Source organism: Aythya fuligula, chromosome 12 (genome assembly GCF_009819795.1).
Source record: "Aythya fuligula isolate bAytFul2 chromosome 12, bAytFul2.pri, whole genome shotgun sequence".
Lineage (NCBI taxonomy): Eukaryota > Metazoa > Chordata > Aves > Anseriformes > Anatidae > Aythya > Aythya fuligula.
The window spans coordinates 101,773-129,075 of NC_045570.1; the positions used below are offsets into that span (position 1 = coordinate 101,773).

Consider the following 27,303-nt stretch of genomic DNA (forward strand, 5'->3'; position numbering starts at 1 on the left):
TAGGTAAATACAAGTCTGTTTTGTTTAAATGGCTCGTAAACTTTGTCTGATGGTGTTGCTTTTGGAATAAGCTCACAAACTGAATTCAGTTGTGCTCTGGTATGAGAAAGTTGAAAGCGAAAGCCATTGTGAGATAAGGAAAGAAGAATTGGATACAGTGAAAATGAATCTGGTTGTGTCTCATAACACTGCAGCTTTCCTTTGACTAGTTTCCTTTTAAGCATTTTGCCAGTAAAGTGTCTAGTAGTGGTCTTTTTTTTTTTTTTTTTTTTCCACCTAAGCTTCTAGCAGTGATAAGGTAAGACTATAGCTGGCCTGCAGCAACTTGGTTTTCCTATTGAGAAGTGCAGAAAATGGATTAAATTCATTAAATTTGAACTGTATATGATATGCTGTCAACAGTGGTGGTCTATAATTCTGCAGTCAAGAAACAGCATAAACTTCTGTGCCTCACATCCCTGTATGTTCAGTGTTCAGGTGCAAGTACACAGGCTGGGGAATTCTACCACTGTCTTGCCTCAGGAACTAAAGGATCAAAATAACTGGCCTAAGTAAAATACTGCTTATCCTCATATTTCATCTCAGCCTGTATTTGTGCGGTCCATCCAGGTGACCCCCAAATAAATGTGTGTGCAAGCTGCAACCTCTGCAAGCCTGATGAGGTAAATACAGTTCACTAATACTTGGAGGAAGCATCCATATTTGATAATGTTTTGGGAACTTTGTACCTTCTGTTATTTTTTTTTCCTGTATATGTGTTCCTTTTTAATGTTTGTGGCTCACTGGTCAGCATTTTCTGCATTCTTTTTCCACAGCTTGTTTTTGAATAGCTCAGGCTTTCCTATTTGAGACTTAAATGCAGCTTTAGTAATGATAAGCCAGAGAAGGGATATGGGTGGTGGACTTGTAGCTATTCTAGTATATTTTTAAACCTGCTAGAATGAAGTATTGAGAATCTGGACTATTCTGTTGTGGAGAATGCAGCTTGTTCCTTAACACTTGACTAACACTGAGCAAGATGATCTCCAAAATCAGGGTAGGTGGCTAGTTAAAAGCTTGCCTGGTAAAGGATGAGCTGCTCATAAAACAGGTTCCTTGGAGGAAAGAAATAGGTGATTTAAGAGTCAAGCCCATGTGTTCTTTGGCCTCAAGTCTGAGGCAAATAAGGTTTCCACATCAAGCTATAGTGCAAATACACTGTTAAAATTGAAAGGGTGAACTTTTTTAAGAATGAGCTCTGTTTTAGGTTACAGGAGGGGGATTCATAATGAAAAGCAGCATGAAGAACTGAAAAAAACCTGCTTGCATGGTGTTGCCCTGCTGCTGACAGATGCTGTAGGGTTGTGGGAGTCCTGTGTGAGAGTGTGGGGGCAGTGGTAGCAGAAGTGGTAGGAGAGACAGAGCTGCTAGACCCTAAAAAGGGAAGTGGTGTCTGCGTGGGGAGGGGTGGGGCAGAGACAAAAAAAATAATAAAGAGCTGGTGCTGGGAACTGGAGATGTTTTACCTTCCACTTGAAGAAAAATGTGACTGCAGGAGAGATGCTGAGAGAAAGGAGCACCTTCCTGTAATAACATTGTCCCCTCCTTCCCAGAACCTGTTGCATCACTGTCACACTCAGTCTGGCATAACTAAACTTAGTTTTTCCCTGTTTTTTAGGAAGCTTTGAGCTGACTGATGCAAATTCACTGCTCTATAGCCTGATAATTCAGAGGTAGTGTTCTGACTTATCTCACTTTCACAGAAATCTCTATAAGCTGCAGCTGAATGTAAAGGAATAGAAGTTGTTTTTTTCCTCCCTAACTGGCCCTGGTAGTGAAATGAACGAGCCAAACAAAGCCTTGTGCTGTTCAACACCGAATCTGAAGTGTTTCTATACAGAATCCTTGGTTATGTTAAAAGTATTTTCTCTGTAGTGTGTTTTAGGTCCTTAATGGTATAGCAGGATATTCAGAAGAACTTAAGAACTGAGTAAATAGTGATATATAACTTGTAGGGTGTGGATGTGATGTAGCTGTCAAGTAAATGCAGTGGTATCTACGTTAATGACTATCTATTTCAAAATGCTTCTTAGAAGGATCTGAAGACTGATTGGTCTGTAAATGTACCTGACTTGAGCATCTCTGAAGGAAAAATCATCAGTGAGAAAATAAACTTTTGTAGTTAAGTCTTGCTTGTTGCTTTCAGTACCAAAGGTTGTAAGACTTTGTTTCCAGTCTTTTGGGAAAAAGTGACATGCTTGGATTCCATGGTGTATAGCACAAAGAATAGCTAAAGTTAAAAACAACAACAAACAAATAAACAAAATCAACATATATGTCATTAGAATTATCAGTCTATTCTTAACCTATAAAGGATTTGGCTGTTCTAAGGTTATGCTTTTTTTTTTTTTTTTGAGAGAGTAACATAATGCCCATTAGATTCTGTGATCAGCTAGCTTTTATTCTTCTAGCAATTTTATTTTTTTTTCTGTGTTTACAGGAATGAAGCCTCACATTTAAGTGATTCCATGTAAACATTCTGAGATTAGTACTTATGTATTGCTTTACAGCTCAGCATGATAGAATTTAAGAAACTTAGTGTGTATGGCTTCTGACGATTTTTAATGGACTTTCACTTAAGCATTAAACAGTTCTGATAACGTATACATGGTTTTGTGCTTTTTTCTGCCCTCTTAATGTTAGTAAATCTAAAGCTGTCCAAGGTGCAACTAGAGGAATAAGTCTATCACCTGCCACTTCAGTGAAATTAGATTGAAGTTGGATGTTGTGTTCTGCCAACAAATTCTCAATGGAGTGTTCTAATGCATTTCTAGAATTACTGCAATGCATTAGCTGGTATTTTCATATGCACTTAACTTTTGAGGTGGAAAGAAATTTGACTTAATCTCAAAAATGCCTGAGTCAAAATTTGGGGAATCTAATGTATTCTTCTGATTCTGTGGACTTAATCTATTGAAGTGTAGCATAAAGGACTTGACTTTACTGTAATTATTTATATTGTATACAGCTTATACATCCCCATTTCTGCCTCTCCATCAAGAATGCTGTGGATAGGTGAAGAGGAGGTCCAGGTGAAGATAGCAACTGTTCAAGCTAATGAGCACTTTCTTTCCTTTTGCATACCCACACTATAATCGTATAATATAGCCATCCACTAATGTAGCAATGAGCAGATGAAGCACTAAGAGAGGGATATTCAGAAGTGATTCTCAAATCAGTACTTGTTTGTTTACTGGTACTTACTTGCTGCTGTGTGCAGCTTCACATGTTAAGCTAGTAGTTGAGTCTTCAAAGTCTGCCTCTGCTCAAGCTGAGTGATAAATGCTTGGATGAACTAAGAGTTAAGCTCCTTTATTGAGGTTATAGCATGCTGGTGGCATCTTAGTTGCATTACAGTAGCTAAAATGCCAGAACTGAATGTTTCAATGCAGTTTCTTGTGACTTGACTTCTTTTTGGAGGTCTCAAGCATGATTCAACACAATTGTTCAACAGTTGTGTAGTAGAAGAAATACCTACCACTAAGTGTTTTAAAACTGCTTATATGTGGTAACTCATGAACTAGAACTGAAGATTGTTTCAAAATTACTGTGGTGATCTGTGAACTGAAACAGTTCTTCAGGTCTGTAAGTCTCTTAAGTTGAAGACTCTAGTCTCTTTTTTTTTCAGGTGCAGGTGATGACTTAAGAGCTTTGTGAATCAAATAATTAGTTTCATAAGAGCAGGCTTGTCTCTGGGAGTTTCTCCACCCCTCAATACATCTCTTCCACCTGTTTTGTCAAGGTGTTAAATGGTGATCTTAATTTCTTCTTAGACAAAGCTTCTTGCTGTTTTTTGATAATGAGGTACAGGTTTCTAGATAAGGGAAGTTTATAGAAAGTGTTCATCTTTCCCCTTTTCTGCTATGGGAAGAACTCCTTGGACTTAAAGATCCATTAAGCTGAAAAACTGGCATTATAGCTACTGCGATTGGAAGCACTTGCACAGTTTTGCTTCTGCAGTCTGATACTCAGTTGCTTTTTTGTGTCAACGTGCTCTTCCATCATCTCCTCTGCTGCCCAGTGCATGGCATCCAAATCGTCTTTTTCCCTGTGTAGAAGGTCTTGGCAGTCTCATCTACCACTTGACCAGATACTGAACATGAATGCACCAGTAAAGGTAGGTGAAGATGTGTTAGTGGGCTAACTATGTTAATAAAAGCTTGAGTTAGAAAGCTTGAGAGAGCATGTAATCCAGCCTCCTAGCCTCACTATATCCATATCACCTTTAGTAGAGGTTTGTCTAACAGGTTCTTAAAGATTTACCATATCAGAGACTTGATTGCTTAGCAAAGCTTTCTAAAACATGTTCACCTTCTTTTGAAAGGTGTTCCTGATCTGTAATCTGAGTCTCTTTACTTAGAGCTAAGTAAAGAGACTGAAGAAACAGCTAAGGCCTGTTTCTTCAGATATGTTAAGAAAAAACTCTTATCTGCAGATATGGGAAAAAAAAATGTTCTTTACTGAGACCTTGATGCACCTGGGGATTTTCTTTTTAACCTATTTCATGCAGTTTCTTCACCATAAGGAACATGTCTCAGATCCTGCTTCCAAGGCATCTTGCCTTTCTTGCTTAAGATTCTTCAGTCAGTTCCATCTCCCTTGAAGTGTAGCACCCAAAAAAGAGCACAGGATTCTGAAGTAAGTCTTGTCACAGTAGACTATTTTGTGGGCTGTGCATGTGTTCATACAGCCCTTTGCAGTGTTCAACTTGTTTGTAAGAAGTTGATGCTGATTCATGTTTGGACTCCAAGCTGTAGTCATTTATGGCCTGTTGCCTAGCCTGTTGTTCAGAGAAATGTTTTCCATAGCTGATGAGTACTGCTTAGTGAAGTCTGTCTTATCACACACCTGTGGAGTATCAGTGCTGAGATGTCTGTGTTCCTGCAGCAGACCTGCTGCTGTGCTGCATCGCCTTTCTTCCTTCCCACACCGCTGGTCTAGGAACTTGCCTTGCAGCTGCCTGATGGAAGTGTTTACAGCAATCAGCTGTGGAATTGCTAGAGATAATACTGTTGACCCATGCGCTGCAATAGGACAGACCTTGTGTGAAGTTGTACTTTTACAGGGCTGGATGTCTTTTACTTGCTGAACTTAGCTAGTCTTCTGAAGGTGTCAAAGGATAATCCTTTTCTCTCCCATCCTCTAAGTAAACTTCAAAGCTGTGTTCCAAAATGGTTTTGGGACTGCTAACTTAATATTCTTCCACAGAAGCTCTTAATGTTATTATTTTTTGAAAGTGGATGAACTATTTTGTTTAGAACTTCACAGGAAAACTTTGCTTGAGGCAGTTATCTGCCACTGCCAGACTTCAGTGGTTCATACTGTGGTTATCCAGGCTGTAACTGCTGATAACTTCACAGTGGAAATTGCATGCAGGCTTATCTGATCACGTTTGTGTTGAGTTCTCTTTGTGCCTAATTATAAGGAACCTTCAGACTGTATGTAGATCAGTTAACAGACTGTGCATCAGGTAGCAGCATAGCTGAAACTGAAAGACTACAACCAATCCCACAGATTCTTAGATGTTTTTTTCTGCCCTATTAAACTGCCATGCAATGGTTTTGTGTCTCTTTCCTAATCTATGGAGAAGGATGTGGTTTTTGGTACAAGTGCAGCATGAGGTAGTCAATATTACAAACACAACAGAAAAAGCATTAGAAGCTCACACTGAGCAAGTAACATGTGAAGTATAACTCTGTTGAAGAAAACAAGAAAATACTAATTGTCTAAGGATGACCTGCTCAAATTAAAGTTCTCTTGCTCTTCTCACCTATTCCTGGAACATATAGGTGAAATTGCAGGAGGAAATCATCCAATTTCTGTTCCTTGACTCCAGGGGGAAACATATACAGACTACTTAAGCACTTGTAAACCTGTTAATCTCCATTCTTCTGAAGAAAATAATTTTGAAGTTAGTCCAGAATAGTCCTATTAGGATTTTTCTTACCCTTGTGTCTAGGACATAGTTTTTATTGAGAATTAAAACTGAGGAAGTAAACAAAGGGTTTAGTGCCTCTAGAAGTTATCTTTGCCCTGTGGCTCACTTAGTGGTAGCTCTTCCAGTGCCTAGAGATTCAGTTTTCTGTCTGCAGGCACTTTTGCTTACTGTTCTTCCAGATTTTGTGTCAGACTCACTTCAGATAGTTGAGACCTTTTTCATGGGAGTGGAATTGCCCACAAACATCTGTTTTCATGGTGTCTTTTAAATTACGACTTGGATATTCATATTTTCTTGTACTTTTTTCCTATAAGTTCCCCTGAAAAGTTGAATATTCATTTTACACAAATTCCTGTTACACTGTCTGGGTGTCTCATTGATCTGTGTGAGTCAGTAATCCTCACGTAGGTAAGTCTTATGACTGAAATGAGCTTATTGTGGAAGCATCAGTGTCCTGTGATGCGGTCTAATCTGCTACAAAGGAGCAGTCAATTCAACTGAGGGTTGTTTTTCAAATTCAATTCTGGGTTGTTTTAGAAATTAGCAGTACAAGTTTCCTAGTGTATCAAAGTGGTAATAATGTAGATCTAAACTTCCGTAAGCTTTGTCTAAACATATCACATGCTGTTACTTCTCTTACCTGAAAGGGGTAAGAAAACATTATAAGGATAGCTGTGTAAAAGGAAATTTTTGTGAAAACTTCTTTCCTAATAACTTATGTGTGACTGTAGTTACATTCATGTTAAGCATGCCGTGAACAGTCCATATTTCTGGAGAGCGTGGAAGATAGCTTCCTGACTCAGCTGGTTAGTGAACCTATCAGGGGTGGCGCCCCGCTAGACCTTCTCTTCACAAACAGAGAAGGACTGGTGGAGGATGTGATTGTCGGGAGCTGTCTTGGGCAGAGTGACCACGAAATGGTGGAGTTCACTATTCTTGGCGAGGCCAGGAAGGGGACCAGTAAAACCTCTGTATTGGACTTTCAGAGGGCTGACTTTGAGCTGCTCAGGACACTGGTTGGTGGAGTCCCTTGGGAGGCGGTTCTGAAGGGCAGAGGGGTCCAGGAAGGCTGGGCGCTCTTCAAGAGGGAAATCTTAATGGTGCAGGAACGGTCTGTCCCCACGTGCCCAAAGACGAGCTGGCAGGGAAGAAGACCAGCCTGGCTCAACAGAGAATTGTGGCTTGATCTTAGGAGGAAAAAGAGGGTTTATAAGCTTTGGAAAAGTGGGCAGGCCACTAGGGAGGACTATAAGGATGTAGCGAGGCTGTGCAGGGACAAAATTAGGAAGGCCAAAGCTCATCTGGAGCTCAATCTGGCTACTGCCGTTAAAGATAACAAAAAACGTTTCTATAAATACATCAACACAAAAAGGAGGACTAAGGAGAATCTCCATCCTTTACTGGATGCGGGGGGGAAACTTGGTTACAAGAGATGAGGAAAAGGTGGAGGTGCTCAATGCCTTCTTCCCCTCAGTCTTTAGTGGCAATACCGGTTGTTCTCTGGATACCCAGTACCCTGAGCTGGTGGAAGGGGATGGGGAGCAGGATGTGGCCCTCACCATCCACGAAGAACTGGTTGGTGACCTGCTACGGTACTTGGATGTGTGCAAGTCGATGGGGCCGGATGGGATCCACCCAAGGGTACTGAGGGAACTGGCAGAGGAGCTGGCCAAGCCACTATCCCTCATTTATCAGCAGTCCTGGCTATCAGGGGAGGTCCCAGTTGACTGGCGGCTAGCAAACGTGACGCCCATCTACAAGAAGGGCCGGAGGGCAGACCCGGGAAACTACAGGCCTGTCAGTTTGACCTCAGTACCAGGGAAGCTCATGGAGCAGATCCTCTTGAGAGTCATCACGCAGCACTTGCAGGGCAATCAGGTGATCAGGCCCAGTCAGCATGGGTTTATCAAAGGCAGGTCCTGCTTGACGAACCTGATCTCCTTCTATGACAAAGTGACGCGCTGGGTGGATGAGGGAAAGGCTGTGGATGTGGTCTACCTTGACTTCAGCAAGGCTTTTGACACCATCTCCCACAGCATTCTCCTCAAGAAACTGGCTGCCCGTGGCTTGGACTGGCGCACGCTTCGTTGGGTTAGAAACTGGCTGGATAGCCGGGCCCAAAGAGTCGTGGTAAATGGAGTCAAGTCCAATTGGAGGCCGGTCACTAGTGGCGTCCCCCAGGGCTGGGTGCTGGGGCCGGTCCTCTTTAATATCTTCATCGATGATCTGGACGAGGGCATTGAGTGCACCCTCAGTAAGTTTGCAGATGACACCAAGCTATGTGCGTGTGTCGATCTGCTTGAGGGTAGGAAAGCTCTGCAGGAGGATCTGGATAGGCTGCACCGATGGGCTGAGGTCAACTGCATGAAGTTCAACAAGGCCAAGTGCCGGGTCCTGCACCTGGGGCGCAATAACCCCCAGCAGAGCTACAGGCTGGGAGATGAGTGGTTGGAGAGCTGCCAGGCAGAGAAGGACCTGGGTGTGATGGTGGATAGTCAGCTGAATATGAGCCAGCAGTGTGCTCAGGTGGCCAAGAAGGCCAACGGCATCCTGGCTTGTATCAGAAACAGTGTGACCAGCAGGGCTAGTGAGTTGATCGTCCCCCTGTACTCGGCTCTGGTGAGGCCGCACCTCGAGTACTGTGTTCAGTTTTGGGCCCCTTGCTACAAGAAGGACGTGGAGGTGCTTGAGCGGGTGCAGAGAAGGGCGACGAAGCTGGTGAGGGGCCTGGAGAACAAGTCCTACGAGGAGCGGCTGAGGGAGCTGGGGTTGTTCAGCCTGGAGAAGAGGAGGCTCAGGGGTGACCTTATTGCTCTTTACAGATACCTTAAAGGAGGCTGTAGTGAGGTGGGGGTTGGCCTGTTCTCCCATGTGCCTGGTGACAGGACGAGGGGGAATGGGCTAAAGCTGTGCCAGGGGAGTTTTAGGTTAGATGTTAGGAAGAACTTCTTTACCGAAAGGGTTGTTAGACATTGGAACAGGCTGCCCAGGGAAGTGGTGGAGTCACCATCCCTGGAAGTCTTTAAAAGATGTTTAGATGTAGAGCTTAGGGATATGGTTTAGTGGGGACTGTTAGTGTTAGGTCAGAGGTTGGACTCGATGATCTTGAGGTCTCTTCCAACCTAGAAATTCTGTGATTCTGTGATATTAAGACCTGAAACTGCTTTTTTCTGTTTGGACAAGGAATCAAACTGCTCCTGTGGTATTTCTGTATATAGTACTTTCACAGATACTGTGTATGATGTATTAACCATTCTCTATATGCCCTTCTTTTAAGAAAATCTCCTTGGAATATCTGAAGTCCATATGGCTATGTATGATGAAGATATCTTGAAAAATCCCTTTTATTTGGCCATTCAGAAGCGTCGTCCTGATCTCTGTACTAAAGTTGCAGAGCTCCATGGTATTGTAAGTATACAGTGTATTTGAAAGTTGCTTAATAAATAGTAATGATATGGATTTAAATCATGTCTCCTAAGACTCATAAATGATCAGTGCAAGCCTACCTGCTAACGACATGCTTATGGGCCTCCAAATAAATGCATGGTAGTAAAAGATGGAAGTGTGTACTGTTTCTAAACTTCACACAAAACTATTTTTCTTTGATATGAACAGCATTGCGTGTCCTTCTACTTGCTTGTAAAGCTTAAGGTAAGATTGACCACCTGAAATCGTTAGTGGACAGACAATCGCTTGTTTCTGACAGCATTTTACATAGCAAAACAAAGCTAACAAACTGAGCTGGAATAAAAAAAAAAATGCAGTCCTTTAAGAAGCTTGATTTGAATATTCTGCAGTAAGTCTTGATCCAAATAACCCATTCCAAATGGAATATATATATATATTTATATTTGGAATATATATTTTATATATATAAAAAATATATATTATATATATATATATAAATATTATTTATTGCTACCCCCATTTTATTGCTACCAGATTATAAATTTAAGTCTTAATTGGATAGGGCTTTTTCAATTTTTATTACCAAGGTGGTGTAGATTAGCAGAAATGGTAAAATCTGTTCACTGGTCTTGTCTGTATGCTGTTATCAAATATCCTTGACATCCTTATCCTAATCTTATCCTTAATTCTTTGTGTTAACTGTACTACAGGTTCATATGAACTTGCTAGCTTTTAGTGGGTATGTCTATTGCAGTATTCATATGTAGAACAACAAGCATATTTCTATAAATACTTACTAAAATTGAATACAGTGATTTGTATAGGTTAAGAAGAATACAGGGGAATATGAACAATGAATGGTTGAGCACTTAGCTTGTTAAGGCAACAATCTGTCAAATATTTGCAGAACTCAGATGAGCAGTTAATATTCAAAAATAGTCTCCGTTCTCAAGTCTGACCTCTTATGCTGGTGATTCTGGTACTGATAATGGCATTGCTGTACGTTGCTAGGATAAAAACATTTGTATTGAGTCATTGTCATTTCTGAAGAAAAAAAAGTATCTTATTTTAGGAGTAGAATTGTCTTGAAGACACTATTTCTGAAAGCATCCAAGTACAGGAAGAACGTTTGCTTCATGTTTGTTACCAATGAGAGATCTTTACAGCGTGTATAATGTGTACCTTGTATTGAAGGGAACACCACTCTTCTGTTAGAGTACAGACTTCACGCTTCCTTCACTTTTTTTCTAATTGCATTATACTTTGCTGTAATTAGAAAGTGCCCATCCAGTGCTATATTCCAAAGTACATAAGTTCCTCTGAGTGGAGAATAATGCGACTAAAAGAAAATTCCAAGACAGATTGGGTTAATAATAAGAATGTAGATTTTGCACTGAAGTCAAGATGCTTAAGATAACGTTAATTGCCAGCTAGTGGTAGTTATTTTGGTTACCTCAATAGACAATTGGTGAGTTCAGTCAGGCTCTATTATGAATAAATGCGTGTTACTATATTAAACCAGATGTGCATGTTACATTATGATTTAGTCATACTAAAGGTTAATGTGGCAAGAAAGACAAACTTTCAAAAAGGAATGAAGTTTTTAGTATCCTTTTGCGCTGTTCTGTGTATCAAAACAGTCTAGTTCTGATCTGGTTATGCCTGAAATATCACTAAGAAATAAATTGGCAGTACCAACAGGTTGTTCAGGTTGAAAACTAGACTCGTGTAGTGTATGCAAATGTTAAAATGTGTCTTGTGTGCTAATTAAGAATGTGTCCATCTGCCAATCTTTTAGTTACAGTAGGCCCAAGTTGTTTTTTAACTTAGGCTTATTCTTCATTCGGATAATATTTCCTTTTAGTTTGAAAATATATTGCAATTTTACTAGCTGCCGTGTTTAGATCATTCAGATGACTGGTGCAGGTAACTTATATGGGATTTCATCTCCTTGTTTGCTTCAGTTCCATCTGTTCTCATTCAGATAAGTCAAAAAATTAAACTTTGTTAGCTGTATATATGGCTTTTCCTTTCTATTAAAAAAAAAAAAAACCACACCTGAAAACAGCTCTCAGTTGCCACACTTGCTGGTAAATGTGTATAAGCCAGATTTAACTGCATGCCTCTAAAGGAATGTAAAAGGCAAAAGTGATTAGGGTTTAGCTGGTGATGTCTTGCATTTGTCTGAGTTGTTTGTTTTTTTTTTTTTTTTTCCCCAGGTATTAGTTCCATGCAAAGGAAGCATTTCAAGCAACCGTATTTCTACCTGCCAGTTTGAATCCTATGTTTTGAGGCCACTAGAGGAAAATTTTCAGACCTTAAATGGAAAGGTAGTTCTGTTATGATATCTAAATGTGGCTTGGGGACACTCCAGGAAATTATTTGCTGCAGTTGTGACTGACAGTGTGAACTAATGGTTACAGGAGTTAGTGAGGAGTTGTAGCTAACTTGCAAAAGAAGTATGCTGCCCATCTAAGCTCGTTCTAAGGTTTACATTGCTTTCTAGCAAAAGCTGTGTCTTGGCATGTACACAAGAATAGTTGTCCTATTTAGATGGTGTTGCTGCCTCTCATTTTCAGCTTACTACTATTTCAAGCTTGTCTGTGTTTTTTAGCAATTCAATCTTTGTGAACAAAATGGGTCATCCCCACTTGTGGCTGTTAGGAATTTTATTGCGAGGCAGAAAGACCGTTATTACTAAGATAACCAAGTGATCTTTAGCTTTCAGGCAAATAGTAGCTTGCCTATATTGTACACGGATTCAGGCTCACTAATGCTTAAGACAATTTGGATGGTATTGAGTTGTATCTGAGGCCTGATTAATTAATTCAATAAATAGAGTAGAGACTTATTCTAAAGACAAGGCGTGATAACCAATGCTAGCACTGCATATGCTTTTAATGAATTTTTTTCACTTGTCATTTTTGCAATAGTCTGATTTTGCACTGGTTTGCAAGCAGTCATCTAGATCTTCCTACTGTAGATATTCACACTGGAATTGCTTTAGAAGATAAGCATGAAAAACGTAGACAAAGATATATGGTATTTTTCTGAAGCTGGGCTCTAGACTTCAAATATAAGTCGTTTTTTGTTTCCTTTCTACTAAAAGTGCTTTAAAAATCTGCAAATAGTCACTTTAGTTTGTAGGATGTCTGAAACCTCTTGTGAGTTTGTAAGGAAAATGGATGTAAGCAAGGTTAAGCTACCTGTTGCAGGCTGAAGGAATTCCAACTTCAGTCTACACAGCATGAGAATACAAAAAAATCTCAAATCTGTGGCTTTCTTGTCTTGAAAGATCCTCTTCTTTCCCTGAAAATATTACTCATTTCTTCATTGCCTAGTTATTATGATTTTTTTTCAGGAGCTTTACACTATCTTTTTTTTTTGTTTGTTTCAGGAGATCTTCATACAAGGAAACCTCATCGTTTTAGGAACTGGTTTTAGTCACCATGTTTCAGTCCCTGTACTTTTTGAAGAAACATTTTACAATGAAAAAGAAGAGAGCTTTAGTATTTTGTGCATAGCTCATCCACTGGAAAAAACAGAAAGCTCAGGTATGTATTGAAGTGATGTCTTGTTTGCATGGTGAATAAATTAGTGTTTTTGTTTAATACATTTTCTTCATTCTGAAAAATGCTGGCTTGGTTGAAAGCTCCCAGTATTTACTAATGTGCTGATGTGGATGCTGGTATGTTGGTGGAAAGACATATGAAGTTGCTGCCAGCCATACTTAAGTCTACACATCCCGGTCTCCACAGTTTAAAAAAAAAAAAAGTGGAAAACTTGATCCAGCTGGATTTTTTTTGCAGTGTTGACTGTGTAGTGTTGACTAATTAAAAGTAGTATTTAATCTCTTAAACCTGACATCTGTTTTCAGATGTAAGGTGGATGCACAAGACTAGATTGAAATAAACTTTCACAGTCACTGTAGTGTTTAGATGTTGTATTGCATAGCTACAAAGTAGTGCATCTGGTGATTGTGTCTCCCCATTATGTTGAATATGTTACTTTGTGGCCTAGCATTGAAAATCCTCTTGATGAGGCTGGAACACTATTTCCAAAGTCATTAAAGTTTTGAATGTATTAGGGTTTCATTGTGAAATTTTATAACAAATCTATGTTAGCTAATTAAAAGTAACTGAAGCTACTTAAAACACACACTTTTTCTGAAATATAAGGATGTGATCTTAATACATAATGTCATTATTCATTTCAAATGGACAAAGTGAAGTGATGCCAGACAAGTGTGAAAACAGTACTGTGAGGGAAGTATTAAAGTTATTCTAGAGAAAATACCTGGAATACATATAGACTCAACTATAAATATTAATGCATGTATAAAAATATTCTTGTGGAGTTCCTTTTTTGGCTATTTAGTGTAGTTGTATAGCGGTCTTTCAGAAGTGAGGTAATTTGTAATATTAAAGTAGTTTGAAATGAATGAGAGCTAAGCATGTTATTAGCTAGCCTTTGGTTGCAAATGAAGGGTTTGCCTAGAGAAATCTTTGTGGAAAAAAACAAAACAAAACACATGAATTTGAAGTGAGGGATCCAGTTGTGTTATTCAGAAGGAAAGGGGATTTGGTTTAACGTTTACATGGAGCGATTTTGCCCTCCCATTCAGAGAAAAGCTTTCAGAAAAGAACAGGTTAGGTAAAAATCCAAGATGTTTTTTTTACAGCTTGCTTAGAGCACACTGACTTCCTGCATGGGTATTCAGTCAGTACGTTGCTGTGCTTTTCTTTCAGGCCTGGGCAATGCCAGTTGAGTTGTGTATGTAGCAATAAATTACCACACAGCAAAAAAGCACGCAAAATCAATTTTAGATATTCCGAACCAATGCTTGATGTAAAAGGCAAAAGAGCCAGCTCTAAATGTGGTTATTTAATTGCATTAGGTTCTCTTAGTTAACTGAAGGTGTTGCTTTTAAAAGTATGTTAAGTTGAATTAATGTTTCATTGCACACAAGTTGGCTAGATATCTAGGGACAGAAAGTACTTTACCATGCTTACATATTCAATGAGTTAACTCTTGGATTTTGTTTTAGGTGAATCTACAGCTTCATCAAATTCCTATTCTCTTAAAAATATTGAAGATGTTAGAGAATCCTTGGGAAGGCATTGTGAGAGATTTGATAAATACATAGCATCTTTCTACCGAACATTTAAAGAACATGAAAGGAAAAATCTCCGCCACTACATAGTCAGTATCTAGTTGCTCGATGTTTAATTTACTAAATATAATTCCTGTCACTGCTTTAGGTATCTTTGTCCTGAGATTTTCTGTGTCAATCTTCCAGAGTTGTGGGAAAGGTGGGAAGAGAGAAAATTTGTAATTACAAATTACATCTTAACTGTCTGGTTAAGGCAGTTGTTCTAGCTAAAAATCTTATCTTACTGTAGTTGATACTGTACACTTCTAAGGCAGGAGAAATTTCCTTTTTTTGCTTACTTATGCTCTGTTGCTTCAAGTCAGATTAACCCAAATTTTAAAGCCTTTTTTTTTCCTCCTCAGGATTCTGTCAATGCGCTTTATACCAAATGTCTCCAGCATCTTTTAAGAGATTCACACTTGGTAAATACTTCATTTAATGCACAGTACATGGTGTTATGTAAGCAATCAACTGTCTAACTTTTGCCATTTTTTGTGTGTTTTTTTTTTTTTAGAAGATGCTTGCAAAGCAAGAAGAGCAGATGAATATGATTAAACAAGCAGTTGAAGTAAGCTTCTGAAATTAAGGGAAATAATTGGCAAACTATTTTAACTGTTCCTTTCATACTTAAACTACTGTTTTTTCCCCACAGATGTATATCCACCATGCTATTTATGATCTAGTCTTTAAATATGTGGGGACTATTGAGGCAAGTGAGGTGAGTTTCTTTGCTAAAGATTAGTTACATTAATTCAATGCATTTTAAAAACCTGTTGCCTTTCTGTTGATTAGGATGCTGCTTTCAACAAAATCACGAGGAGCCTTCAAGACCTCCAGCAAAAAGACATTGGAGTAAAGCCTGAGTTCAGGTGAGAGATGAGTGGATTTTTGAGCAGCCACTGGGATCTTATCTTAAATGGGTCTCAGGCAGGCCAAAAAGTGTAATCCTTCAGACAATAGCAGACTTATTTTTCTATTCATTTGAAATAAAAAAAAATAAAGCTTTGCAATTCTTATTTTAATGCAGCTGTTGTGCTGATTTTTATCTCCTTTTCTTTTGTGTTCTTGTGCATAAGGTTGACTCTACAGGGTGCAAAAGTGCAAATGTACTTGGAGTGGGGATGGAAATTTTCTTAATGCCATTTCTTATTTCAGCTCTGAATGAGATCAAACTTCTGGTTTTGGACATCCTGCATAGGAACCATGATGTATGCTAACTATTTATTTCAAATTATTTCATAGTTTTAATATACCACGTGCAAAACGAGAACTGGGTCAGCTGAACAAATGTACTTCCCCTCAACAGAAGCTACTTTGCCTACGAAAAGTGGTGCAAATTATTATGCAGTCTCCTAGCCAAAGAGGTCAGTAAATAGTGAATTAATAATTGATTTTAAGCTTTATTTTTCTTAACTAGTATGCACAAAGCACTTTGGTGTGTAAACAGATGTTTGAATTAGTCTTGTGGGCTAACATTTAGATTGAGGTCTACTTTGCAGGTGTTCCAAGAAGCAAAATGGATGTGAGATAGATGCTTCTCCATGGTGTGAGATGAGGTACTTGGTTAGGTGTGTGTTTTAGCTAGAGCATCTGAGAAGTTTGTACGTGTTAGGACACTTTCTCATGTAGAAGAAATGAGGGTGATCCATTTTAATGATCTAGCAGCGATGCTCAGTGTTTGTGCTTTGTGATGATCTTGAAATCAATACTGTTGAGATGCATCTTCTGGAGTGTGCACTATTGAGGGGGTGGTCAGACAGGCTTTCTGTCTGTTGTATTCAAAGTGCCACTGAATTCACAGAAATCATTCTGTGATGGGCTTGCCTTTCTGCGATGGACCTCCTAATCTGATATTTATTTCATCAAGCCTGGAAAGAGAAGATACTACTCCATTTACCTAGTAGTATTATCCTAAACTAGCACTTCTTTGCAGCATCCTTTCCTTTCTTCAGGAAGACTCTTGGGATATGGAAAAGCATGTCAACTTAAAGGGTAGCATTTGTCATCAAGAAATTTTGAGCTAGTGCTTTGTCTCCTCCTGTGTAGAAAGGAGGAAATGCTAATCAAATACTGCAACTGTATTTATTTTGGCTCCTGGCAGTCTATTTTGAAGGGAGATTGAGAACATACTTTTGAAAGGCTGCTTTGGTTACTTAATACACTCTCTACTAAGAGCTGATCCTTAATCTTAAGAGGCATGACTAATATGTAATTTCTTTCTTTTAGTTAACGTGGAAGCTGTGTGTGCAGATGATCTTCTCTCTGTTTTGCTTTATTTACTTGTAAAAACAGAAATCCCAAACTGGTATGTAACTTCTTTGGCTATATATAGCTCAATTGTATTTTACATAACAGTGCTGTAGGGGCAAATGCTTCTGGATATTTAGTAACAACCTACCTAAAGTGTTAGAGGAGCTGCTGTAATGCAGTAAGCTATTTTTAGTAGGACAAACAGCAAAGATGTGTTAAATGTAATAGAATTAAGGGCCTATCAGGAATTCTGGAAGTGCTATCAGGAAGTGCTGTACGTTCTGATTCCCAGTCTAGAAAACAATTTTAATGGGAGGATCTTCCATTTACTCGATCTATGTATCCCATATAGACTTCATCTATGATGGAACTATAACCTTTATGCAGATTCTATGTGCCTGATACACTTTATGTAGAGAAATAGTTTGAATGCTTAATTGCTTGCTTCTAGTTTATGCCCTTCTATTTATCTCACACCACTCCCAGGAAAAAATTACCTAAACCTTTCATCTGTACCTGAACTGAGTTGTGTTGGTGTATCCCATATCTCAAACATTAGAATTTTTTCCTTTTAATATTTAGATATCTACACTGGTGCTTAAGATGCTTGAAACTTGTGATATGCTCTCTTACCACTGTCCTTATCCCATCCTTCATGTACTTTATATCTAATTCTTAAATTTTTATCGGACAGTTAAAAGTAGTAGTGCTCTAATCCAATCACAAAGCTCAAAACAGCTATGGTTTTGCTAGCCTAACAATTTCTTTAGAAGCTTTTTCTTAACCTCCATTTACTGTCTGCCTGCACTGCCTAAGATGAGTTGTATTAAAGTATGTCTTGCTATAGTGACATCTTATCTTTAGAGGCTTTAACTTTTTATTTCAGGATGGCCAACTTGAGTTACATCAAGAACTTCAGGCTTTGCAGTTCAGTGAAGGATGAATTAGGATACTGTCTAACCTCAATTGAGGCTGCAATAGAATATATACGACAAGGCAACCTCTCTGACAGAACAACAGTAAGCTACTCTTAAAGACTGTTAAATGTGATTTTTGATAAGCTTGTTGGACTGTACCACTGTAGGGGTAAATTGGTCAAAAGAAGCAAACAGCTAATGAGCTCCTTTTTTTCCCACTTTAAGGAATTGGTTTAGGAGGCAACTATACCTGAAACAGAATCTAAAATATTTGGATGAAGTCCTAGTCCAGTAGCAACACTTGTTCGCTGTACACTCCTAGAGGAAGTAGTTAAATGTTAAGTTTGCCTCTTCATATGATCAGAAAAAAATGACAGACCTACTTTCAATAGCTGAATTTTCAATAAGCTTTTAATACCTCCTGTAGTTGTGGTTGTGAAAGCAATGCAGTACATCAGAGTAGGCATAGCTTGAGCTTACACAAACTTTTTTTTAATTTTAAAAAACCTGGCTAGCAGAATGGAGATTGCAGTGTAATGTAAAATTAGTAAATATTAATAGTGTCTAAATACCAAGTGTTTGCAGTGTAGATTACTCTGCACCAAGTTAATAGTTTAATGGGAGCGCAGGACTATGATATTAGGTGGTGCTTGAAGGTCAAGTTTGGCTCTCAGGGTTTCTAACGTAGCAGGGTTAGGAAGCTTGTGGATGCATAAGTTACTTGCTCCTGGGCAGCTAGACCTTCTGTTAATCAGGTCAAATCCCTGCAGGCCAATCAAGGATGATACTGATGTAACTTTAGAAACTTTTGTAATCTAAAAAGTTTTCTAAAAGTAATCTGAGAATCTAAATTTTTGTAATCTAATTTATTTATTAAAGGAATCCAGTCTTAACTACTCATTTAAAAAATCTGCTATTGCAAAACTAGATTTTTGTGATCTGATGTGGAAATCAAAAGGAGTGAACTCAGAATTGGAATTAATTCAATATGTCTGTCTGCCCAACTGTGAAGCAGGGGCTGGCAACGGCTCAGTGTGCAGTGCTTGGGATGGGACAACATGGGGCATAATCTTTAAAGAAAAAACACTTGTCATTTTAGTCTTTTGCTGGTGTGGGTTTTGTTCTTTTCTGGAATCTTTCCATTAACTTGTAATGCATGAGTTTTTGTACACAAAAAAAGGCACTTTCTTTTTGTGTGTAAAGAGACTGTAGTATTTCTTGTTTGTATTGTATTGAATTCTGATTAAGAAAAATATATGTTGGTTGAAAATGAAAACCTGCCAGTCAACTTTGCTTCCTGCAGTCACTTGGCTGTCATTAATTATCAATGTACAAATAGCAATGCTGATGGTCTGGATGGAGAATTGAAGCCGAAGTAGAACTGTCTTCCACAAAAACATGAGCAAGTTGGAGAAAATAAACTACTTCCTGTGAAACGCCAGGTCCTATCCTTCCTTACATGGCTGAGGATAGCATTCTTTTTACTGGGATTGCCGTCTGACTTCTTGATAAATGCTGCTGCCAAGTAAAATGGACTTATTTCTCTGGGAGGTGTTTGTCTTGAAATATGAGAGATGAAATATCTCTGTGCAGTTGATATAAGGGCAGTCTCATGCTGCTGTCTACCTGCTCTTATGAACAATATAGTAGTGCAATGTTTTCCTCCATATCTCAGCTGGAAGAGCTCCAGTCTTGGGGTGCTAGTTTCCTGCTCTCTACTTTCAGTGAGTGTATAGGGAACAAACAATGTGAAAGGCAGAGTAAAGGAGGGGAGTTCCCAGGTGTGGCTTGAAGATTAGATGGAAGAACAGCAGAACCCTGAAGACAAGGAAATGAGCGACCCTTTGCTCTCTAACACATGAAAAGGAAAGAGCTGCACTACCCTTTTCACTGGTGTAAATGGAAAGGGAGAAGGTGGCAGGCAATGAGGAGACAAACTAGGTAGCAGGTAGCTCCTTGACAGAAAGTGGGAAAGGGGAGTGAGGAGGTGGGAGAACACGGCAGGAACTTCTGATGGAATTGCTGTCCCTTCAGGGACTTACTAGTTGAGATACATCCTACTTCCTTTATCGTATAGTAAAAGAGCTGCTTTGACCTTCAAGGGGCAGCAGTTGTCAGGTTGATGTCCCATGGCTTCTGTCTCCAGATTGTGCTCAAAAAGGTTGTGGGATCTGAGCAGGAACATTGCTGTGCCCTTGGCCTTCATTACAGCCCCTCATGTGGCTACATTTAATTTCATAGATGGCTTCAGATGGAGCTTCTGGCAGCTGATGAATGCTTTTTTCCAATCCCTAAAGAAGCTAACTAACTACAGAAGGAGAACTCTGCAGGGAGCTAATGTACCCTGTGGGATAATGGGCATATCACCTTCATGAAGTAAGCACTTGAAAACGTGCTGAATTCCTTCACCCAAGATGATGTGAGTCTTGGAAAGACATTTTGGGTGGGGGTCAAGAGGAGGAGACAAGTGTGTAACTGATGGCACAAGAGAACTCCATATTTTCTGGTGCTTGTCAATTGCCAAATTTATTTAATGGGGTTCCAGTTAATGAGTATTGGATCCTTGTTAAATTTCTATGCACAGCTAATATGTAGCAAGACCTACCTCAGAAGGTTGAGGCAGGGAGCTGGTAAGAGCTATGCACTAGAAAATCAGTAGTATTTAGATTTTTTGCATAGAAAAAAGCTGTAGGTGGCCGTGAAGTTGGAACTGAAGAAGTGCACATAGGAGAGATCAGGAAAGGAAGACTAACAAGCTAAGGATAATAAAGTTTTTGGGATGAAGAGTGGGAGATCCTTTTTGCGAGTCCTGAATTATCTGTAGAAATCATCTTGGATTAGGTCTGTGTGTAGATATACCCTTATAGGTACAAATCTTTTTTCTATTTATAGAAAATAGTGTTAGATAAAAAGCTCATTAATATTTGGCTGTATATCCAAATCTAGGTGATCAGATTTAAAATCTGTCGTACCAGAAAAAGTCCCATTCTAAGCAAATCTTTATGTAACTCCTGGAGTTGAAGTAAAGCAGTTACAAGCAATATTGTCTTTGAAGGCCTTATTTTGCTTGATATTTTGACCAATATCTGATTCTTCTGCCATTCCTTTTTTATTCCCACCTTCGTACTATTTTTAAGATACAAGGTTTCACCTGAGATGGACTTTTTCCTGATTCATGTAATAAAATGAAGACTTTCTCTCTGTGTAAGGATTGCTGTCTTAAATGGCCCTCGAATTTTTTCACACTGGGGACATTTTTAGTATAAAATACACTGTGGAAGGGAGGATATTAAAAGTACACTAAGTTTTACTGGTTGTTTGGATTCTGAGGGGGGGAAATGCAAAACATGGGAGCAGGTCATGAAGTTCTGATGAGAGTTTTCAGAAACTGACATCTGTAGTAAAGCTTTAACATTTTTTCTAGTTAATACAAATTTTTGATCAAATATTTCTTCCTAATCACACTGAAGAACCTATCTAAGGAGATCACCACTCACACTCACATGCCTTGTAATTCTGGAAAGACAATGTATAGATAGCTTTCGCTGAAGTACTTAAGTTTGAAAAATCAGTGAATGTCATCACCTTCATGCATCTAAATACAAAACCAGTAAAAATAATTTCAGATCAGCTAACAACTTATTCTTCGTATATGTGCTAATGTTTTTTCACCCTTCAGTACAAGGAAAAAAGTGTTTCTTAGGTTAGCATAAATAGCCCAATATAGCATGCCTCTACCTAAATAGTTTATTCTTTAAAAACTGTGAGTTCAATTATAAGGGAAGAAGAACGTGTAAGCATACCGTCACATGGCTGTGTAGATGTGTTAGGAATGTACAAGCTGACTTGACTAGTGAATTTACAAAGAGACTTTTTTATGAAAGAGATCTTAATGTTGTGATAGGGAACAGATCTATATTATTCTGTTTGTAGCTGCTCAGTTTCTACTGTGATCTTGGATAATTTTCTATTCTAAAATCTCTGTATGAATATTTAAAGTACTGAAAGAAATTCTGTTTACAGACAATTTACCATGAAGTACAGATCTCAGCTATTATCTCTGTAGGCCTCACAAACGCATTTCTAACAGCATATTTCTAACAGCATCATTGGCTCTAACAGTGGAGGGCTTTTTAGTCAGTTTTACAAGAGACGTCTGTGCTGATTTTTGAAATTCCTTAATGAAATTTCTAGAAAATCTTAACTTTTCATTTTCGGTGTCCAAGCGATCTTGTTTAGTTGCAGTTCACTAGTTTCTGAAAGTTCATGCTGACTTGCTACTCATGTTAAGAGCTCAATCAGACATTATATCTGGTATTTACTGCAGAAGCCACAGCATAGATCTTAAACTATCAAAGTTGATCTGATAATTGTGTGTTCATTCTTACCTGCAGTGATCTTCAGTTTGGTGGATGCTGGGAGTCTTGCCAGTTTTAGGGGGTTAGTTGATTGTAGTCAACCACTGCCTGTGGTTGGCAATGAATGCCATTTCTTTGGTTATATTTGGATGATGACTATGTGCCAGTGTCTTCATCTATGAGAAGAAAAGTGTTTTCTTTGGATTAAGGTTTTATTTCCCGTGATGTTCGATGCTGCCATTTCAAAATCTTACTTGAGAATTTTCTACTGTTTTTGGAAGCATATACATGTATATTCTTCTAAAGTATATCTTCAGATTTCTTAGAAAATAGGAGCTGCCACCGTGAGGGTTGAGCTACATGTCTGCTTAGATGAATCTGCAGTTTTCAAGAGACTGGTAGGAAACGCAATACGAGTGAGTCTGGTGCAGAGTAATACTTCACATGTAATAAAATAACCTTTTATTTTCCAGTAACCAGCAGAGAGTTCATGAGTGTCTTTGACTCAGAGTTGCAACTGGGTCATCCTGTTTAGTGGCCACCAGTAGGCATGCCTTACATTAATTTGCCTAATGGCTTTTTGACTCCATTTATACTTTTGACATTGGCAGCACCCATGTCAGTGAGTTCCATAGCAAGAGAACTTTGTCTCCTCTCTTGCTTCTCCCTGTTCCTTTCCCAAACCTAACGTGATGATTTCGTTGGGTGTCACAGTTTTTTGAGGAACAGCGAGTAATCATTCTTTCTTTGTTTTCTTCAGACTTCCTGTGATTTTATAGACTACTGTTGCACAGTCAAATCTTTTCCAGAGTGAAGAATCCTTATTTGTGTTCACGAGAAAGCTTCTCTACAGTTCTTAAAAAAAAGGCAACAGTTCTTGTTGCCTTTGTCTTTTCTAGTTGCCTAGTTAGCTCATGGAGAGCTACAGTAAAGGAATATTCTAGTGAACATCCACTTATTTTTTCTTTGGACAGCAGTTGTGCGATCCTTTAAGCCTTAGAAATAGGCTCCTAAATGTGAAACTGACTAATAGTTAAAAAGTGGTTAATGGATGATGTATGTTTTAAAAAACTAATAATGTTGTTAAGCTACTTCATTTTTACTTGCATGTGAGTATGTATCTATTTATTTTACCTTCAGGAATCTGACAGACTGTGTGACAAGCTGCTTTTAAGACAAAAGATGAACTTGTTGTCCCAGATTTCTGCTACCCCAATAGATTGCTTATTTAAGGTAAATAATGGTGGCATTATGTATGTACTACTTATTTCATGTTTGTATACCATCCTTTCTGATTTTCTGAAATCGAATGCAGTGTTAATTATGTTAGTACTACAAAATATACATGTATATTAGTAGCTGTTAAAAGTGTATTTGTGTTTCTGTGCCAAAACATTACCAAGTTAAAACAGTTTTACGGATTTCAATGCCTAAGAAATTTGGACTCAGATGAGGATGAAATGCTACTGCTGTTGGTGTTGATCAGCCTATTTAAAGCACACATAGCTGCTTGTCACTCACTACTTTCAGTGCTTAAAATTAAAGAGGTTGCTAAAATAATTTAAATGCAGTCACCTGACAGCTGCTTCATATTATATGCTAATCTCATATTGTCATTCTAAAGGAATTTTGCCTATACAAGGAAATAAAGCAGAACTTCTAATTATGTGTGTTTGCAGCTTATGGCTAGAGACTTAGTAATTGTATAGAAATGTTTTTTGCAAAGGGGGAGCTCAATTTTGTGACTGAGTCTAAAGAGAATAATGGGAATTGTTTTAATTTTTTTTTATAGAAAGTGAAGTATGCCAAGAACAGATTCTTTTTAGTACTGAATGCCTGTTAAGGGGTTTTATGCTGTGACATTGTTAATTTCTGCTTTCTAATGCTTGAATACATGTCTTTAATAATCAGTTCCTTTGGTTTTGTGTTTTAGTAAATTACTTTTTTTTTTTTTAAATTCTTTTTATATCGGTTCCTCATTCTCTCTCTTTCCTTGTCATTTTGTAGCATATTGCTTCAGGTAATCAGGAGGAAGTGGAGCAATTACTAAGTCAAGGTGACAGTGACAAGGACACCGTACAAAAAATGTGTCATCCACTTTGTTACTGTGACAAATGCGAGAAGCTAGTTTCTGGGTAAGCACTTTTCATCTCTGCAAATACAGGAAAAGCTATGTACATGTCTTAATCTAAGATTTCCTTTAGAAAGTATGCTGTTTTCAGTTTCAGAGGATGTTGGGAGCACTTCAGAATATAAGAGAGATCATACATTCATATGGTTTGAAAAAGCAGAAGAAATGTTAAGAGGGTACTGAATACCTTGGAACCAGGCAAATTTTGTGATGGAGGCTGTATGTTGTGGTGGTTTTACCGTGCTGGGCAGCTAAACACCACAACCGCTCTCTCACTCCCCGTCCTTAGATGAGGAGGGGGAGAAGTAAATCAAAGAACAACTCACGGGTTGAGATAAGGATAATTTAATTAAAGGGAAATAATTATAATAATTAAAGAAAGATTATTATGAACTAAACAATTTAACTAAAGGGAAATAAAAAGGGAAAGGGGAAAAGGGAGGGGGAAAGGGAAAATAAAAAAAAAAAAGGGGGGAGGAAAACAAATAAATAAAATAAATGAAGGCTATGTGGAAGTGCAGAGGAAAGAAATTACTCTCTACTTCCCACAAATGAGCGATGATTGACCATGTCCTTGAAGCAGGGCCTCAACGCACATAGCCAGTGTTCGGGAGGAGGCCCGACGTTTTCACGAGAGCCCACCCCTCCCCTCTTCTTCCTGTTTCCACCTTTTATTGCTGAGTGTGACATCATATGGTATGGAATATCCCTTTGGTTGGTTTAGGTCAGCTGCCCTGGTGATGTTTCTCTTCTCACTTTCTGCCCACCCCCTAGGAGGGTTAGAGAGAGGCCCGATGCTGTGCCAGCACTGCTTAGCAGTAGACACAACACTGGTGTGATAACACTGCTGTTCCAGCTACGTATGTCTTTGGATGAGTGTAGTGTAGAAAGTTTCTTCTCTTGAGACTAACTTACACATCATGGAGAAAAACACTTTCAACAAGTATAAAGCTCTGTATAGAATAATTTGTCAGTGTGTAAAGCTCTGTATAGAATAATTCGTCTCTTCATCTCCTCATTCCCCTGCTGCATAGATAACTGAGCTGCTTTTAAAACGTTTTACGTTTTAATCGTTTCAGAAAACTGAATGATCCTTCCATTATCACCCCATTTTCCCGAGATGACCGGGGATACACGCCACTTCATATAGCTGCTATCTGTGGTGAGTGTTGTTGTTTTTTTTCATTAATACCTTCTCTTCCTTATTATCTTTATCTTCATGTTAGCATCATTTCCAACATTGCATTATACAGTGAATTTTGCATTAAATTATTTTCTGCCTATTAGCTGTGGGAACTGGTATCTTGGCCTACACTGAGGTTACTGAATTTTCTTTTAAGCTCAGTTTCTTATGAGTAGATTATTGTTTGTTTGCTGACTGTTTACTTTTGCCTTAGTGTTTACTACAGAAGTTTTTCAGCTGTGAAAAAAGTAAAAATGTGTCATCAGAAAACAGTCTCATATTTTAAAGAACTGTCAGATTGAAGAATTAATAATTTCTAACTGCAGCTGACTATGCATGGGAGATCTGTACTATCTCCTGACTTGTAATGTTCGCCATGCTACGGATGTTACATTTATTAGAAGATACATTAACTTTTTTGATTTTTTTTAACTACCTCCTTTCTTTTGTTATCTTGAATCCCAACATGAAAATGCATTGTGTGACATGACTTTATTTTCCATCCTTTTCTTACTCATAAGTTACAAATGTCATTTGCTTTTAGTTGGAGGTTCTTTTACAGAACATTGACCTTGAGCTCTGACCTTACTATGCAACAGGAAAAACAAATACCAAGGAAGTAGGAAGCAAATATATAGTATGTAGAAACATAGTATGCAAAATGCAGGATATTATGTTTGAATATGAAAAATAGCAATGTTCTTTTGCAAAGTTTACTTTTCTCTTTTAATGACTGTATGTTTTTCAAGGGCAAACATCATTAGTGGATTTACTAGTTGCAAAAGGAGCCATTGTCAATGCTACAGATTACCATGGTTCAACTCCGCTTCACCTTGCCTGTCAGAAGGGATATCAAAATGTTACAGTAAGCACTAAAAGGCTTAGTTAGAAATAAAATCAAATACTTAACCTAAATAATAAATGTATGACTTTTACTAATCTGTTCTACTGTTACTGTCACTTAGGCCTTCTGAAGTTTTACTTAGAATTGTATGTGTTGTCAGAATTGAGAATCTTTCAGCATCTTTATTTGCATATTTTATTTTTTCCTATATTAGAAGGTTTTCTGCCATTCATAATAACCAAGTAATTGGCAGGTATGTATGCCTGATAATTCATCTGTTTTATTAATACAAACCTCTGGTACATAGTACAAATGGAAAGCCTGTTAACTTTCTGCTCTTGATTAAGGCAAAAGAGCCACTGCAGTCATTGTGATTAATTAAATGACTTCAAATTGTTTTTAGGATAGACTGTGTTTGTTAATTATTGTATACTTGAATGTTGTATATCTAAGATCCTTGAATTACTATTGCTTAAATTAATTTATATTCACTTCTGTAGGCTCTTAATATATAGGGTAAATTAGCACGTAGCATATATGTTGCAGTGTTTGCTGCAGTAGGTGATTCATTTTGTCAATGACAACTCTGAATATGTAAGCAGCAGCTTTTATTTGGTTCTCAGGGTGGGGCAAAAACAGTGCTGTAATGCCAAGGGGGACTGTGTTACTATTTGAAGCAGGAGAAAAGTAGATAGTTCTTCATGAAGTGGTTCATCATGCTAGAAATATAAAGGAATATACAGAGTAGCAATTGTTTGTCCATTAATTTTTTTACTTACTTAGATATCTATTTTTCATTTGTCTTCTAAGCTTCTCTTATTGCACTACAAGGCAAGTACGGACGTTCAAGACAATAATGGAAATACTCCGCTTCATTTAGCCTGCACTTATGGTCATGAGGATGTAAGTAATTGTTTTGTGACAAACTAAATGGACATCCTAATGGAATGGAATTAAATTGTGATGCCAGTTTGCATTAAACTGTAAAAAAAAAAAAAAAAAAAAAAAGTAAATAAAAGAGATTGGGAGGGTAGCTATTTAATGCTGTAAATTCAGACTTTATTCAGTAGTTCATAGCAATTT

At 38.2% G+C, this 27,303-nt stretch overlaps 1 protein-coding gene across 10 annotated transcripts in view; it reads left to right on the forward strand.

Annotated features, from left to right (window-relative positions):
• Nucleotides 1-27,303, forward strand: part of ANKRD27 (ankyrin repeat domain 27) — a 59,417-nt gene that overhangs the window by 2,267 nt on the left and 29,847 nt on the right. For 9 of the 10 annotated variants that reach the window (XR_004253806.1, XR_004253805.1, XR_004253807.1 and 6 more), the window contains exons 2-17: nucleotides 9,255-9,385; nucleotides 11,605-11,715; nucleotides 12,783-12,939; nucleotides 14,433-14,587; nucleotides 14,900-14,959; nucleotides 15,052-15,105; nucleotides 15,190-15,255; nucleotides 15,330-15,406; nucleotides 15,780-15,901; nucleotides 16,764-16,842; nucleotides 17,674-17,806; nucleotides 23,203-23,295; nucleotides 24,070-24,197; nucleotides 25,273-25,355; nucleotides 26,126-26,241; nucleotides 27,031-27,123. Coding sequence is in view for 7 of the 10 variants with exons in the window: in XM_032195490.1 (XP_032051381.1) it covers nucleotides 9,284-9,385; nucleotides 11,605-11,715; nucleotides 12,783-12,939; nucleotides 14,433-14,587; nucleotides 14,900-14,959; nucleotides 15,052-15,105; nucleotides 15,190-15,255; nucleotides 15,330-15,406; nucleotides 15,780-15,901; nucleotides 16,764-16,842; nucleotides 17,674-17,806; nucleotides 23,203-23,295; nucleotides 24,070-24,197; nucleotides 25,273-25,355; nucleotides 26,126-26,241; nucleotides 27,031-27,123 (1,629 nt within the window). In the remaining 3 variants the exon portion in view is untranslated. The remainder of the gene's footprint in view (nucleotides 1-9,254; nucleotides 9,386-11,604; nucleotides 11,716-12,782; nucleotides 12,940-14,432; nucleotides 14,588-14,899; nucleotides 14,960-15,051; nucleotides 15,106-15,189; nucleotides 15,256-15,329; nucleotides 15,407-15,779; nucleotides 15,902-16,763; nucleotides 16,843-17,673; nucleotides 17,807-23,202; nucleotides 23,296-24,069; nucleotides 24,198-25,272; nucleotides 25,356-26,125; nucleotides 26,242-27,030; nucleotides 27,124-27,303) is intronic. The other variant, XM_032195483.1, reaches the window with a different exon arrangement.